Below are 11,434 nucleotides of genomic sequence, written 5' to 3'. Positions count from 1 at the left end.
CTCCCGCTCTTCCATCCAGGCTGCTCTGGATTCGGCGGACTCAGGGGCCAGGACCCTGGCCTCTGGAGTAACTATGCGGCGCATCTCCTGGCTGCAGTCCTCCACCTTGCCGCCGGAGGTGCAGTATACCCTCCAGGACCTGCCCCTTGAGACTCACGGCCTGTTCTCAGAGAAAACAGACTCGAGGATACAGACCCTGAAGGACGGTCCTGTAGCTATCCGCACTCTGGGTATGCACACGCCAGCTACCCAGAGGCGCTCCTTCCGCCAACAGCAGCCCTTCCGGCCTTTTACTCAGGCCAGGTCAAGACCTTATAATAGTCGGCGCAACGGCCTCAACCGCCGTCGACCTTCAGGCAGCAGGCGCAACCAGGCCCAGGCGTCGTCCAAGGCCCCGCTAGGGCCCAAACAGCAATTTTGATGGGACGCCCGAGGATGGCTCATCAGTCTATTCCCAGGATCCAACCCCTTTATTTTGCAACTGCCTTTCCCGCTTCCTCCAGGCGTGGTCCCAAATCACATCGGACAGCTGGGTACTCCGTACTATCCAGTATGGTTACCACCTTCAGTTTATTTTGCCCCCTCCTTCCCACCCACCTTCCCCGTCCCTCTTCAGGGACCCCTCTCACGAGCAATGCCTCTTGCAAGAGGTCGAGACTCTGTTGAGGTTGGGTGCCATAGAGGAGGTGCCGCAAGACAGGCGGGGCAGGGGATTCTATTCCCGTTATTTTCTCATCCCCAAGGCGAAAGGAGGCCTCAGACCCATACTGGACCTCTGCGAGCTCAACAAGTACATGATCAAGCTCAAATTTCGCATGGTGACCTTGGGGACCATCATTCCCTCCCTGGATCCGGGAGACTGGTTTGCCGCCCTTGACATGAAGGACGCATACTTCCATATTGCTATTTACCCTCCCCATCGACGCTACCTGCGTTTTGTGGTCAACGGTGCGCACTACCAGTTTGCGGTGCTACCCTTCGGCCTATCCACCGCTCCGAGGGTCTTCACCAAATGCATGGCAGTGGTTGCGGCAGACCTCCGCCGTCGTCGAGTTCACGTCTACCCTTATCTCGACGACTGGCTGGTTCGCGGGCCATCCCGCCAATTGGTAACAGACCAAGTTGCCGAGATACTCTCCCTATTTCGGGCACTGGGTCTTCTCGTCAATGTGGAGAAGTCCTCACTGACTCCATCTCAGAGGGTGGAGTTTATTGGAGCGGTCCTCGACTCCACGGTGGCCAGGGCCTGTCTCCCTTGCGCCCGACACCAGACGATGGTCTCCATCATCCGAGACCTGCACGCTTTTCCCACTACGACGGTTCGGTCCTGCCTACGCCTCCTGGGCCACATGGCGTCGTGCACGTTCGTCACCGCCTACGCGAGACTGCACCTTCGCCCATTTCAATCTTGGCTGGCGTTGGTGTACCGCCCACACCACGACTCGATGGACAGAGTAGTCACGGTCACGAAGCCTGCCCTCGCTTCGCTCAGTTGGTGGCTGAACCCAGAGGTCGTATGTGCAGGAGTCCCGTTCCGCCCGCCTTGTCCATCCGTGACACTGACGACAGATGCCTCGGCGTTGGGATGGGGAGCACACCTGGGCAACCTACACACCCAGGGCCTCTGGTCGCCCCAGGAGCTCTCCCTCCACATCAACGTCAGGGAGCTGCGGGCAATTCGCTTGGCGTGCCACGCCTTCCACGCCTGTCTGCGAGGCCAGTGTGCAGCGGTGTTCACGGACAACACCACAGCGATGTTTTATGTGAACAAACAAGGCGGAGCCCGCTCCTCCCCCCTCTGCAAGGAAGCGCTGCTCCTGTGGGACTTCTGCATGACCCACTCAATTCACCCGGAAGCATCCTTTCTTCCGGGAGTGTAGAACACGTTGGCCGACCGTCTCAGCAGGTCGTTCCTCTCCCACGAGTGGTCCCTCCGTCCAGATGTCGTCCACACAATCTTCCGGAGGTGGGGGTTTCCCCGGATAGACCTATTCGCCTCCAGAGAGAACAGGAAGTGCCACCTGTTTTGCTCATTCCAGGGTCGCTCGCCAGGCTCCCTGTCGGACGCCTTCCTTTACCCCTGGACGGATCGTCTCCTCTACGCCTTCCCTCTGTTCCCGCTAATGCGCCGAGTGCTGCTGAAGCTTCAGAGGGACAGAGCCCACGTCATACTCGTAGCTCCCTCCTTGCAGAGGCAGCACTGGTACACCCTGCTGCTCGAGCTCTCCGTTCGGGATCCCATCCCCCTTCCGTTGTGGCCGGACCTCATCACCCAGGACTTCGGCAGACTCCGCCATCCGAACCTGCAGTCCCTCCATCTTACAGCTTGGTACCTGAGTGGTTGACCCACGCAGAGAGGGACTGTTTGGAGGCAGTACAGCAAGTCCTGCTTGAGAGCAGAAAGCCTTCCACTCGCTCCACTTACCTTGCGAAATGGAAGAGATTCGCACTCTGGTGTGATCAACGAGGACTCAATCCATTCGTAGTCCCGGTCCCTACCATCCTCGACTACCTTTGGTACCTTAAGGAGCAAGGTCTTGTGGTCTCCTCCTTGAGAGTACACCTGGCAGCAGTGTCCGCCTTTCCTCCATCTATGGGAGGTCGGTCCATCTTCTCTAACCCGATGGTTTCCCGCTTTCTTAAGGGCCTCGACCGGTTGTACCCGCCGGTGCGGCGTCCTGCCCCGACCTGGGATTTGAACCTCGTTCTGGCCAAGCTTATGGGACCGCCCTTAGAGCCTCTAGCCACGTGCTCTCTGCTCTACCTCTCCTGGAAGACAGCCTTCCTCGTCGCAATTACATCAGCGAGACGAGTCTCTGAGCTCCGTGCTCTAACGGTTGGACCACCATACACCGTCTTCCACGGGGACAAGGTGCAGCTTCGACCACACCCGGCCTTCCTCCCCAAGGTGGTGTCGGCCTTCCACCTCAACCAGGAGATCTTCCTCCCGGTCTTCTTCCCGAAGCCGCACGCCTCCCCTCGGGAACGACAGCTTCACACCCTGGACGTCCGCAGGGCCCTTGCCTTTTACATCGAGCGGATGAAGCTCTTCCGGCGTTCGACCCAGCTGTTTGTGGCAGTCGCCGACCGCATGAAGGGTGAGCCGGTCTCCTCCCAGCGGATTTCCTCCTGGGTAACGGCATGTATCCGGACATGCTATGAGCTTGCTCGCGTGCCACCATGCCACCTCACTGCTCACTCGACGAGAGCGCACGCCTCGTTGGCCGCCTTCCTGGCCCATGTCCCCATCCAGGACATCTGTAGAGCGGCCACCTGGTCTTCTGTCCACACCTTCGCCTCCCATTACGCGTTGGTGCAGCAATCAAGAGACGATGCAGCCTTCGGCTCCGCAGTCTTACACTCTGCCACGTCTCACTCCGACCCCACCGCCTAGGTAAGGCTTGGGAATCACCTAACTGGAATGCATAGGAGCAATCACTCGAAGAAGAAAAGACGGTTACTCACCGTAGTAACTGTTGTTCTTCGAGATGTGTTGCTCCTATCCATTCCAGACCCGCCCTCCTTCCCCACTGTCGGAGTAGCCGGCAAGAAGGAACTGAGGAGCGGACGGGCCGGCTGGGGTATATAACAGGCGCCATGGTGGCGCCACTCCCGGGGGCGCCCAGCTGGCCCGCCGGAGTTGCTAGGGTAAAAATGTTCCGGAGAGCCGTGCACGCGCGGCGCGCACACCTAACTGGAATGCATAGGAGCAATCACTCAAAGAAGAACTGGCTAGATGGTCGGGCTCAACAGGTAGTGATCAATGGTTCCATGTCTAGTTGGCAGCCGGTATCAAGTGGAGTGCCCCAAGGGTCGGTGCTGGGACCGGTTTTAGTCAATATCTTCATTAACGATCTGGAGGATGGTGTGGACTGCACCCTTAGCAAGTTTGCAGATGACCCTAAACTGGGAGGAGTGGTTGATATGCTGGAGGGTAGGGCTAGGATACAGAGGGACCTAGACAAATTAGAGGATTGGGCCAAAAGAAATATGATGAGGTTCAACAAGGACAAGTGCAGAGTCCTGCACTTAGGACGGAAGAATCCCATTCACTGCTACAGACTAGGGACCGAATGGCTGGGCAGCAGTTCTGCAGAAAAGGACCTAGGGGTTACGGTGGACGAAAAGTTGAATATGAGTCAACAGTGTGCCCTTGTTGCCAAGAAGGCTAATGGCATTTTGGGTTGTCTAAGTAGGGGCATTTCCAGCAGATCGAGGGATGTGATCATTCCCCTCTACTCAGCACTGGTGAGGCCTCATTTGGAGTACTGTGTCCAGTTTTGGGCCCCACACTACAAGAAGGATGTGGATAAATTGGAGAGAGTCCAGCGGAGGGCAACAAAAATGATTAGGGGGCTGGAGCACATGACTTATGAGGAGAGGCTGAGGGAACTGGGATTGTTTAGTCTGCAGAAGAGACGAATGAAGGGGGATTTGATAGCTGCTTTCAAATACCTGAAAGGGGGTTCCAAAGAGGATAGATCTAGACTGTTCTCAGTGGTAGCAGATGACAGAACAAGGCGTAATGGTCTCAAGTTGCAGAGGGGGAGGTTTAGGTTGGATATTAGGAAAAACTTTTTCACTAGTAGGGTGGTGAAGAACTGGGATGGGTTACCTAGGGAGGTAGTGGAATCTCCTTCCTTAGAGGTTTTTAAGGTCAGGCTTGACAAAGCCCTGGCTGGGATGATTTAGTTGGGTTTGGCCCTGCTTTGAGCAGGGGGTTGGACTAGATACCTCCTGAGGTCCCTTCCAACCCTGAGATTCTATGATTCTATGTGTTTGTCAAATGCTTTGGGATCCTTCCGATGACAATTGCTGTAGAGAAACCAGGGCCGTCCTAGCACTGTCGGCTATAACCGACCCTGTGGCTGGGCAAAGCCTCTCCACAGGCAAAGCCTCGAACCCAGACCCCACGGGACGGGATGTCAGTGAAAGGAAACAGAACAAGGATGATTCACCGACCTGGAGTCGATTTGCTCAGCGCCTGCTAAGGCCTGGTTGACCCTGGGGATCAAAGCAGTGTCAGGGAAGCTTTGAAACAGTTCAATCGAACACACCCCTGACACAGCCTGGCTGATTGGGGTCTTCGGGCAAAATTCACAATCCAATTATTTTTGACAGGAGTTTTTCCTGATCACCCCACGTAGCCAAACCGCGCCTGAGCTGTAATCCAGTGAGCTGCTTTGAAACTGTCCTTACGAAGGGCTCTGCCGGCACCGCCAGACCCAGTGCGAACAGGCCTCAGTTACCGGTGGCTGCAGAAAGGTGAACGTGTCCCCTGGTTTGGAGTCCACGAGTCTTTCAGAGAGAGAAAAGATGCTGGACGAGTCGTCTTCTGCTGAGGAGCCAGAGCCAGACCTGGGTTCCCAGGAAACCCAAATGAAACAAAACAGAACAACCCACGTGCCCATCACCCCCCAGGGTGGAGAGAGCTGCACAATCTGCCCTACAGGTACAGCTGCCTCTGTGGGGTCTTCTTACCCTTCTCCTGTCCAACCCGCATTCACTCAGCGAGGGCCTTTAGCTCCCTCTAGTGGCTGGTCCGTGTAAAAGATACAAGTCAGCCACGGCCTTCAATATACTGAAGCCCTTAGCCTAGGCTGGAGCATCTGTGGCTTTTGATCCAGAGGTCCCGGCTCAGTCCCTGCGTATTCACCCCACTTCCTCCATCCGCGCTAGACAGGCTGGTCAACTTTCCATCAGCGCCTTCTGGGTGGGAAATGCTTTTTCCACAATTTTTTTGTTCCAAAGCTTTCAGGGTTTCAAATGGAAACAAGCCAGTCTGCATTCCAGATGGACACATTGGGAGGAGGGGGGTTTTTTGTGTTAGAAAATATGAGAAGAATCAAGTTTTGATTTATTATGTTGGGGTCTCCTCCCCCCATTCTCTCCCTTTTTAAGAAAATACTTTCACTGGAAACATTTTCAAGGGGCCAGGAAAATCTCTGAAAACCTCAAATTGAAACCCACATTTTTTCTGCCCGAAAAGTTGAAAGGATTCACACACTCCCCAGTTGGAATGAAAATTTTCACTTCATTCACTCTAAATGTCTCTCTCTATTTGCAGAATAGCCCCTGTTTTCAAACCAGCTCCAGCTGATGCAGTTAATCAGTGTAGGGCCCTGCACCCCCTGCCGTCACAGCAGCACGAGCATTACGGGCTGTTTCTGTTACAGGTTTGCTGTCTGGGTTGAAACCATGGGCCCGTCGCTGGGCAGTTCCGAGTGTGGTTCTCAATCTCATCCTGAGCATCCTCCTCCTCATCGTCACCATCGCACTGTCAGGTGAGTGTGGAGCCCGCACTGACCCTGTCTCTGCACCTTACACTCTGTGCTGGAAACCTCCCAATCCACCCCCAACTTCTCCCCCCCCTCCCCCCACAGCCCACCCCTGCTTCAACTGTCACATCAGACTCTGCTGAGTGGGGTCGTCTCCTCCTCCAATGTCCCACTGGCTGTCCGGTAACTTTGCTGTGTCACCCAAACACACCTGGTTACCCAGGGCTGTGGGTCACCGTCTCACCCCCCCTTCCTGCAGTGGGAGGGAGTCGTACCTGTGGCTGGCTGGCTGTTAGCTCCCTAAACCCACCAGCCTTTCAGCCTCACAAGCCCTCTCCTCCTGGCTAGGCCAGCCCTGGCTTTGCCCTGCAGGTAACAATAGCTGCACCCCAGTCCCTGCGTCCCTTTGCAGCGCTGCCCTGTGACATCCAGCCCTGACACTGGGTCCTCACAGAAATCCCAGATCCGCTGCCCCCAGAGATGCCATGTGTCCCTGTCCAATAGTTCTACTTTATATTGCTGTATCACGCACAGCACTTCTGAGCACTGAGTCTACACTCAGCTTTCCTGACTAATAAAGCCACCCACCCAAAGTCCAGTCTCTTGCCAAGCTGGCCGGCTTCACAGGAATGAGGCTCCAAGCCTGCCTGAAAGCCCCCTGCTCCTCCTCGGTGAATGGATCCAGTGGGGCCAGTACAGTGAGAAGTTATTTAAAAGCTCTGCTCACTCGATAAAATGTTCTTCTGACCCCAAAGGGCCAGTCACATCACCAGGCCAGTATTAGGTTGGATCTTACCCAAAATACCACCCTGCCAGCCAGTCCTTTAGTACCGAAATCTAAAGGTTCATTATGGAAGGAGGAAGAAGAAGAAAGTTGTTAAATGGTCAAGCAGTCAGATACATAGAGACTTCATCATAATACTTTCGCTGCTACCTCACATGGCCTGTCTGGCCAGCTTGTTTGCAATTTGATATTATTGGTATCAATAACATCAATAAGTGTTCCACATATTCCACACAGTCTGTGCCTGCAGGTACCTGCAAGGTGCAAAATGGGGACCCCAGGGCTGGAAGCGAGACCCCGAATTCACAGCTCACGTCGCTGTGGGGAGCTGGTGGGTGGCGCTGGCCTCTCTCTGTGGTGCAGGGGAACGTGCCCAGGCACAAGCTCAGATTCCCATGGTGTGGAGGGGGTGCGGGGTTCCATGGTGTGGTGTCACTGGGGCTTGTTGCCGTGGCTACAGAAGGTGACGGGCAGATCTCTCACCCTGTTACTTCTCATCTCCAGCAAAGAAACCTGAGCCGTGTCTAGCTGATCCCACCTGCCCAGACGGCTGGGTCAGGCACCTGGAGAAGTGTTACTATTTCTCACAGGCTGAAGGGAACTGGACCTACAGCCAGAGCCACTGCTCTGCCCTCGGTGCCTCCCTGGCGGCGATTGACACCCAGCACGAAATGGTGAAACCCAGATTCTGGGCTGCACAGGGTGGGGGTGGCAGGGCTTGTCCTGGGGCTGGCAGGGCCCCAGATGCTGCTTGAATTTAGAGCAAACTTCTCACATCCCAGAATAGCCAGAGTACAGAGAGATCCACCCACTTTCCATCCTCCCTGTTCACTGGGGGTTGAGCTGGAGCAGTATAGGGCTCATGTGCTGACCCTCTGCTCCCGGGAATTCCCAGCAGGGGAATCCAGTTGCTTTCCAGCCCCTTTAATGGGACAGGAGCAGCACTACTAACCCAAGTGTTCAAAAATCATCGATTGGGACCCCCCCAAACCATGAGATTGACTTTAAAATAACAGCTGTCACAGCCTTTCATTTGTTTTCTGGTGTTTAAGTTTTTCTCTGCAACCATGAGGGCTAGAAATTTTATGAAAGATGAGGGTCTCTTGTAATCACCTGACTCCAGGAGCTGGGGTGTTAAGAAAAATACCAAACAGCATGAGACTCTCAGTAAAATTATGGGATTTGGTAAGAATGCAGGAGTGGTAAAGGTCTGGAATGCAGCCGAGAAGCTTTGCCAGGTAGCTGCTAAATCAGAATTTTGATGGGACATTCTGATATTTTCACATTTGTCTCTATCATGAGTCAGGACAAGAAGTTGAAATACACAAACTTTTTACTTTGCATTCAATTCCAGAAATGTGTGGAAAATATCTGGTTTCCACATTTGATCAAACCAATTTCTTTCATCATTCACATATCAAAGCAGTTTGGTTTGTCAAACCAAATCAGAACATTTTGTTTCAGCTTGGTCCAACCTTGAACAGCACCTGTGGCTCCTCATGGGAGTTGTAGTTTGGGGGCCTTCTGCCCACTTCTGTGTGCTGAGATCCTGGGTTGGACTACATCTCCCATGATGCCCCACAGTGGCTCAGCCAATAGGGAAACCCCGGTGCATTATAGGAGATGTAGTCTGGGAGAACCCAATCCAGAGCGGATAATATGAGGCCCAAACTATAACTCCCATGAGGCACCTTGGTAACTCAGCTGGCTACAGATTAATGTTGAATTGACCCAAAACAAAATGATTGCTCAATGGAAAATTGAAAAATGTCAGCAAAATCGACATTTACCTTCTGAAAAATTCATTTTTACAGGAAACACATTTTCTGCCACAGAAATATTTGGATGGAAAATCTTCAGTCAGCTCCATGAAATACTCTAGACCAGTCTTAGCACCATGTCCCTGCATGGGCTGACCAACCTGTAGCTCATGGAGCGGACGGGTGCTGCCTCTGAGGTTGGGATGTCATTTCTGGTGTAGAATTCCCAGCCTGGACCAGCGCCCTGTGTAGCAGCCCAGAGAACCCAGCGTAGGTTGTAGAGATCCCAGACACGGAGATGTGTAACGTGTATTTGCTGTTACTTTTTTAACAAAGGATTTCCTGATGCGCCATAAAGGACCCTCTCACCACTGGATTGGCCTCCGGAGGGAACCGGGCCAGCCCTGGATGTGGACCAGTGGCACCGAATTCAACAACTGGTGGGGCCCGTTCAGTTCTATTAACTCAGTAAATGTTGCAGCTCACATGTGAAACAGGACACTGGCCTTGTGGCTCAGGCCTGGGGCTGACTTGGGAAGTCGGGGCTCAGTGCCTGGCTCTGCCATAGATTTGCTGTGTGACCTGGGGTGAATCGCTCGGGGCTGGATTTTCACTGCTAGTCAAAGCTGCTCTAACAGTTGTGTCGGGTTTTTATTATTTGTTGCTGTTGCAGGTTTCCAATAGTGGGAGGAGGCCTGTGTGCTTTTGCAGAGTATGGCGAAATTGTCAGTTCAGGCTGCTCCAGGGATAGACGCTGGATCTGCAGCAAAGCAGCAGAGAATCCAGCAGGCAGAGCAAAGAGACTGACCCTGGATGCGCCGGGCCTTGTCCTTTCAGTGGGGCTGGGCCCAGCTGCCTCAGCGCGTGGGGAACTGGACGGGGCTGGGGAAGGGGGACAGCCCAGCAGCAAGGAAGAGAGACGCTCGCTGAAGGACATCAGGTAGCTCCTCCCCTTGGAGCCTCTGGCCCCCGTTGGCCCATTGGGGGACTGGGGTGAGGGAGCGGATTGGCCAGCAGCCCCCAGCTCACTCTCTGGCACAGAGACAGGAACCTTCTGACTTGGAAATCAGCAGGGGAGCAGCCAAGCTGCTGTGTCCCTCCTGGCAGGGGCCCAGGGCAGGAGCCTGGCCCGGGCTGTGGCTAGAGCCAATGTACCGGCTGGGGCCAGCGGGAGGTGCTGTGACCCCTGCAGCCATAGAATCATAGAATTCAAGATCAGAAGGGACCATTATGATCATCTAGTCTGACCTCCTGCAAGATGCAGGCCACATAAGCCGATCCACCCACTCCTTAAGCAAGCGACCCCTGCCCCATGCTTCGGAGGAAGGCGAAAAACCTCCAGGGCCACTGCCATGGGATGAAGGGGCCGGTGTGAACCCTGCAGCCTGGGCCAAGGACGCATGAACTCTGCTGTACAGCGAGAAGGGCTGTTGTGCAGGCCCTGCTGAGCGCTGTGGGACCGTGAAGAGACGCCGTGGACAGAAGGGGATTGCTGGGACGTGCTAGGACAGAGGGGTGTGTGTGTAAAATTATTTGTATAATAATACACCAGTTCCCACAAGGGAAACATTTTGTTTTGTAAACTTAAATCCTCATGTGAATGGCTCCTCCCAACTGAGCAGGGAAACTGAGGCAGCAGCTGCATCCTCCCACCAGGGCTGTGAGAACCCCTCCCCACACGGACTAATGAGCTGACTCCCTGTGTGTCTTTTCCTGTCATCCTCCCTGTTTCCCCTGTCTGCTGGGGAGGGGCTCCCTGAAATGAGGGAAAACTCTGCCTGAGGGGGTGATGCCCCCTAGTGGAAGGGCAATTCTCTCACTGGCTTTTCTCTGGACTCTGCCTATAAAGGGCCTGCTCTGCACTGGTGTCGCTGCCCTGGGGAAGAAGAACAGGTCTGTCATGAGCGCACTGGCACAGGGAGGAGAGAGATCAAAGAGCCGGGCTGTTCGTTCTCTCTCTCGCCAGGCGCAACCCCCAGGCACAATTCCTGAGGAGACAAACTGCGAACAGTGACACACACGCACCCTAACCCTGTGCTAAGCATCAGAAAGATAAAAAGATTATTTGTCTGACATCAGCAGTGAGAGGCTCCATCTGAGATCAGGGCCCCGTTGTTGCGGGCGCTGCACAGACACACAGGGAGAGACAGTCCCTGCCCCAGCTGAGATCAGGGCCCCGTCCGGCCGGGCGCTGCACAGACACACAGGGAGAGACAGTCCCTGCCCCAGCTGAGATCAGGGCCCCGTCGGGCCGGGCGCTGCCCAGACACACAGGGAGAGACAGTCCCTGCCCCAGCTGAGATCTGGGCCCCGTTGTGCCGGGTGCTGCACAGACACACAGGGAGAGACAGTCCCTGCCCCAGCTGAGATCAGGGCCCCGTCCGGCCGGGCGCTGCACAGACACACAGGGAGAGACAGTCCCTGCCCCAGCTGAGATCAGGGCCCCGTCGGGCCGGGCGCTGCCCAGACACACAGGGAGAGACAGTCCCTGCCCCAGCTGAGATCAGGGCCCCGTTGTGCCGGGCGCTGCCCAGACACACAGGGAGAGACAGTCCCTGCCCCAGCTGAGATCCGGGCCCCGTTGTGCCAGGCGCTGCCCAGACACACAGGGA

General features: G+C 55.1%; 1 protein-coding gene across 1 annotated transcript; it reads left to right on the top strand.

The window, feature by feature from the left end:
* Window positions 1–4,680: 4,680 nt before the first annotated feature.
* Window positions 4,681–10,910, top strand: LOC123346014 (C-type lectin domain family 2 member D-like). Its single transcript, XM_044983204.1, has 5 exons — window positions 4,681–5,452; window positions 6,177–6,284; window positions 7,567–7,736; window positions 9,159–9,262; window positions 9,496–10,910. Exons 1-5 carry the CDS (start codon window positions 5,317–5,319, stop codon window positions 9,764–9,766), a joined length of 789 nt encoding a protein of 262 aa, XP_044839139.1. The 5' UTR covers window positions 4,681–5,316; the 3' UTR covers window positions 9,767–10,910.
* The last annotated feature ends 524 nt before the right edge of the window (window positions 10,911–11,434 follow it).

Source organism: Mauremys mutica, chromosome 12, assembly GCF_020497125.1.
Source record: "Mauremys mutica isolate MM-2020 ecotype Southern chromosome 12, ASM2049712v1, whole genome shotgun sequence".
Taxonomy (NCBI): domain Eukaryota; kingdom Metazoa; phylum Chordata; order Testudines; family Geoemydidae; genus Mauremys; species Mauremys mutica.
Note: the sequence above shows the minus strand (reverse complement) of the source record. Positions and strands in the feature narration are given on the sequence as shown.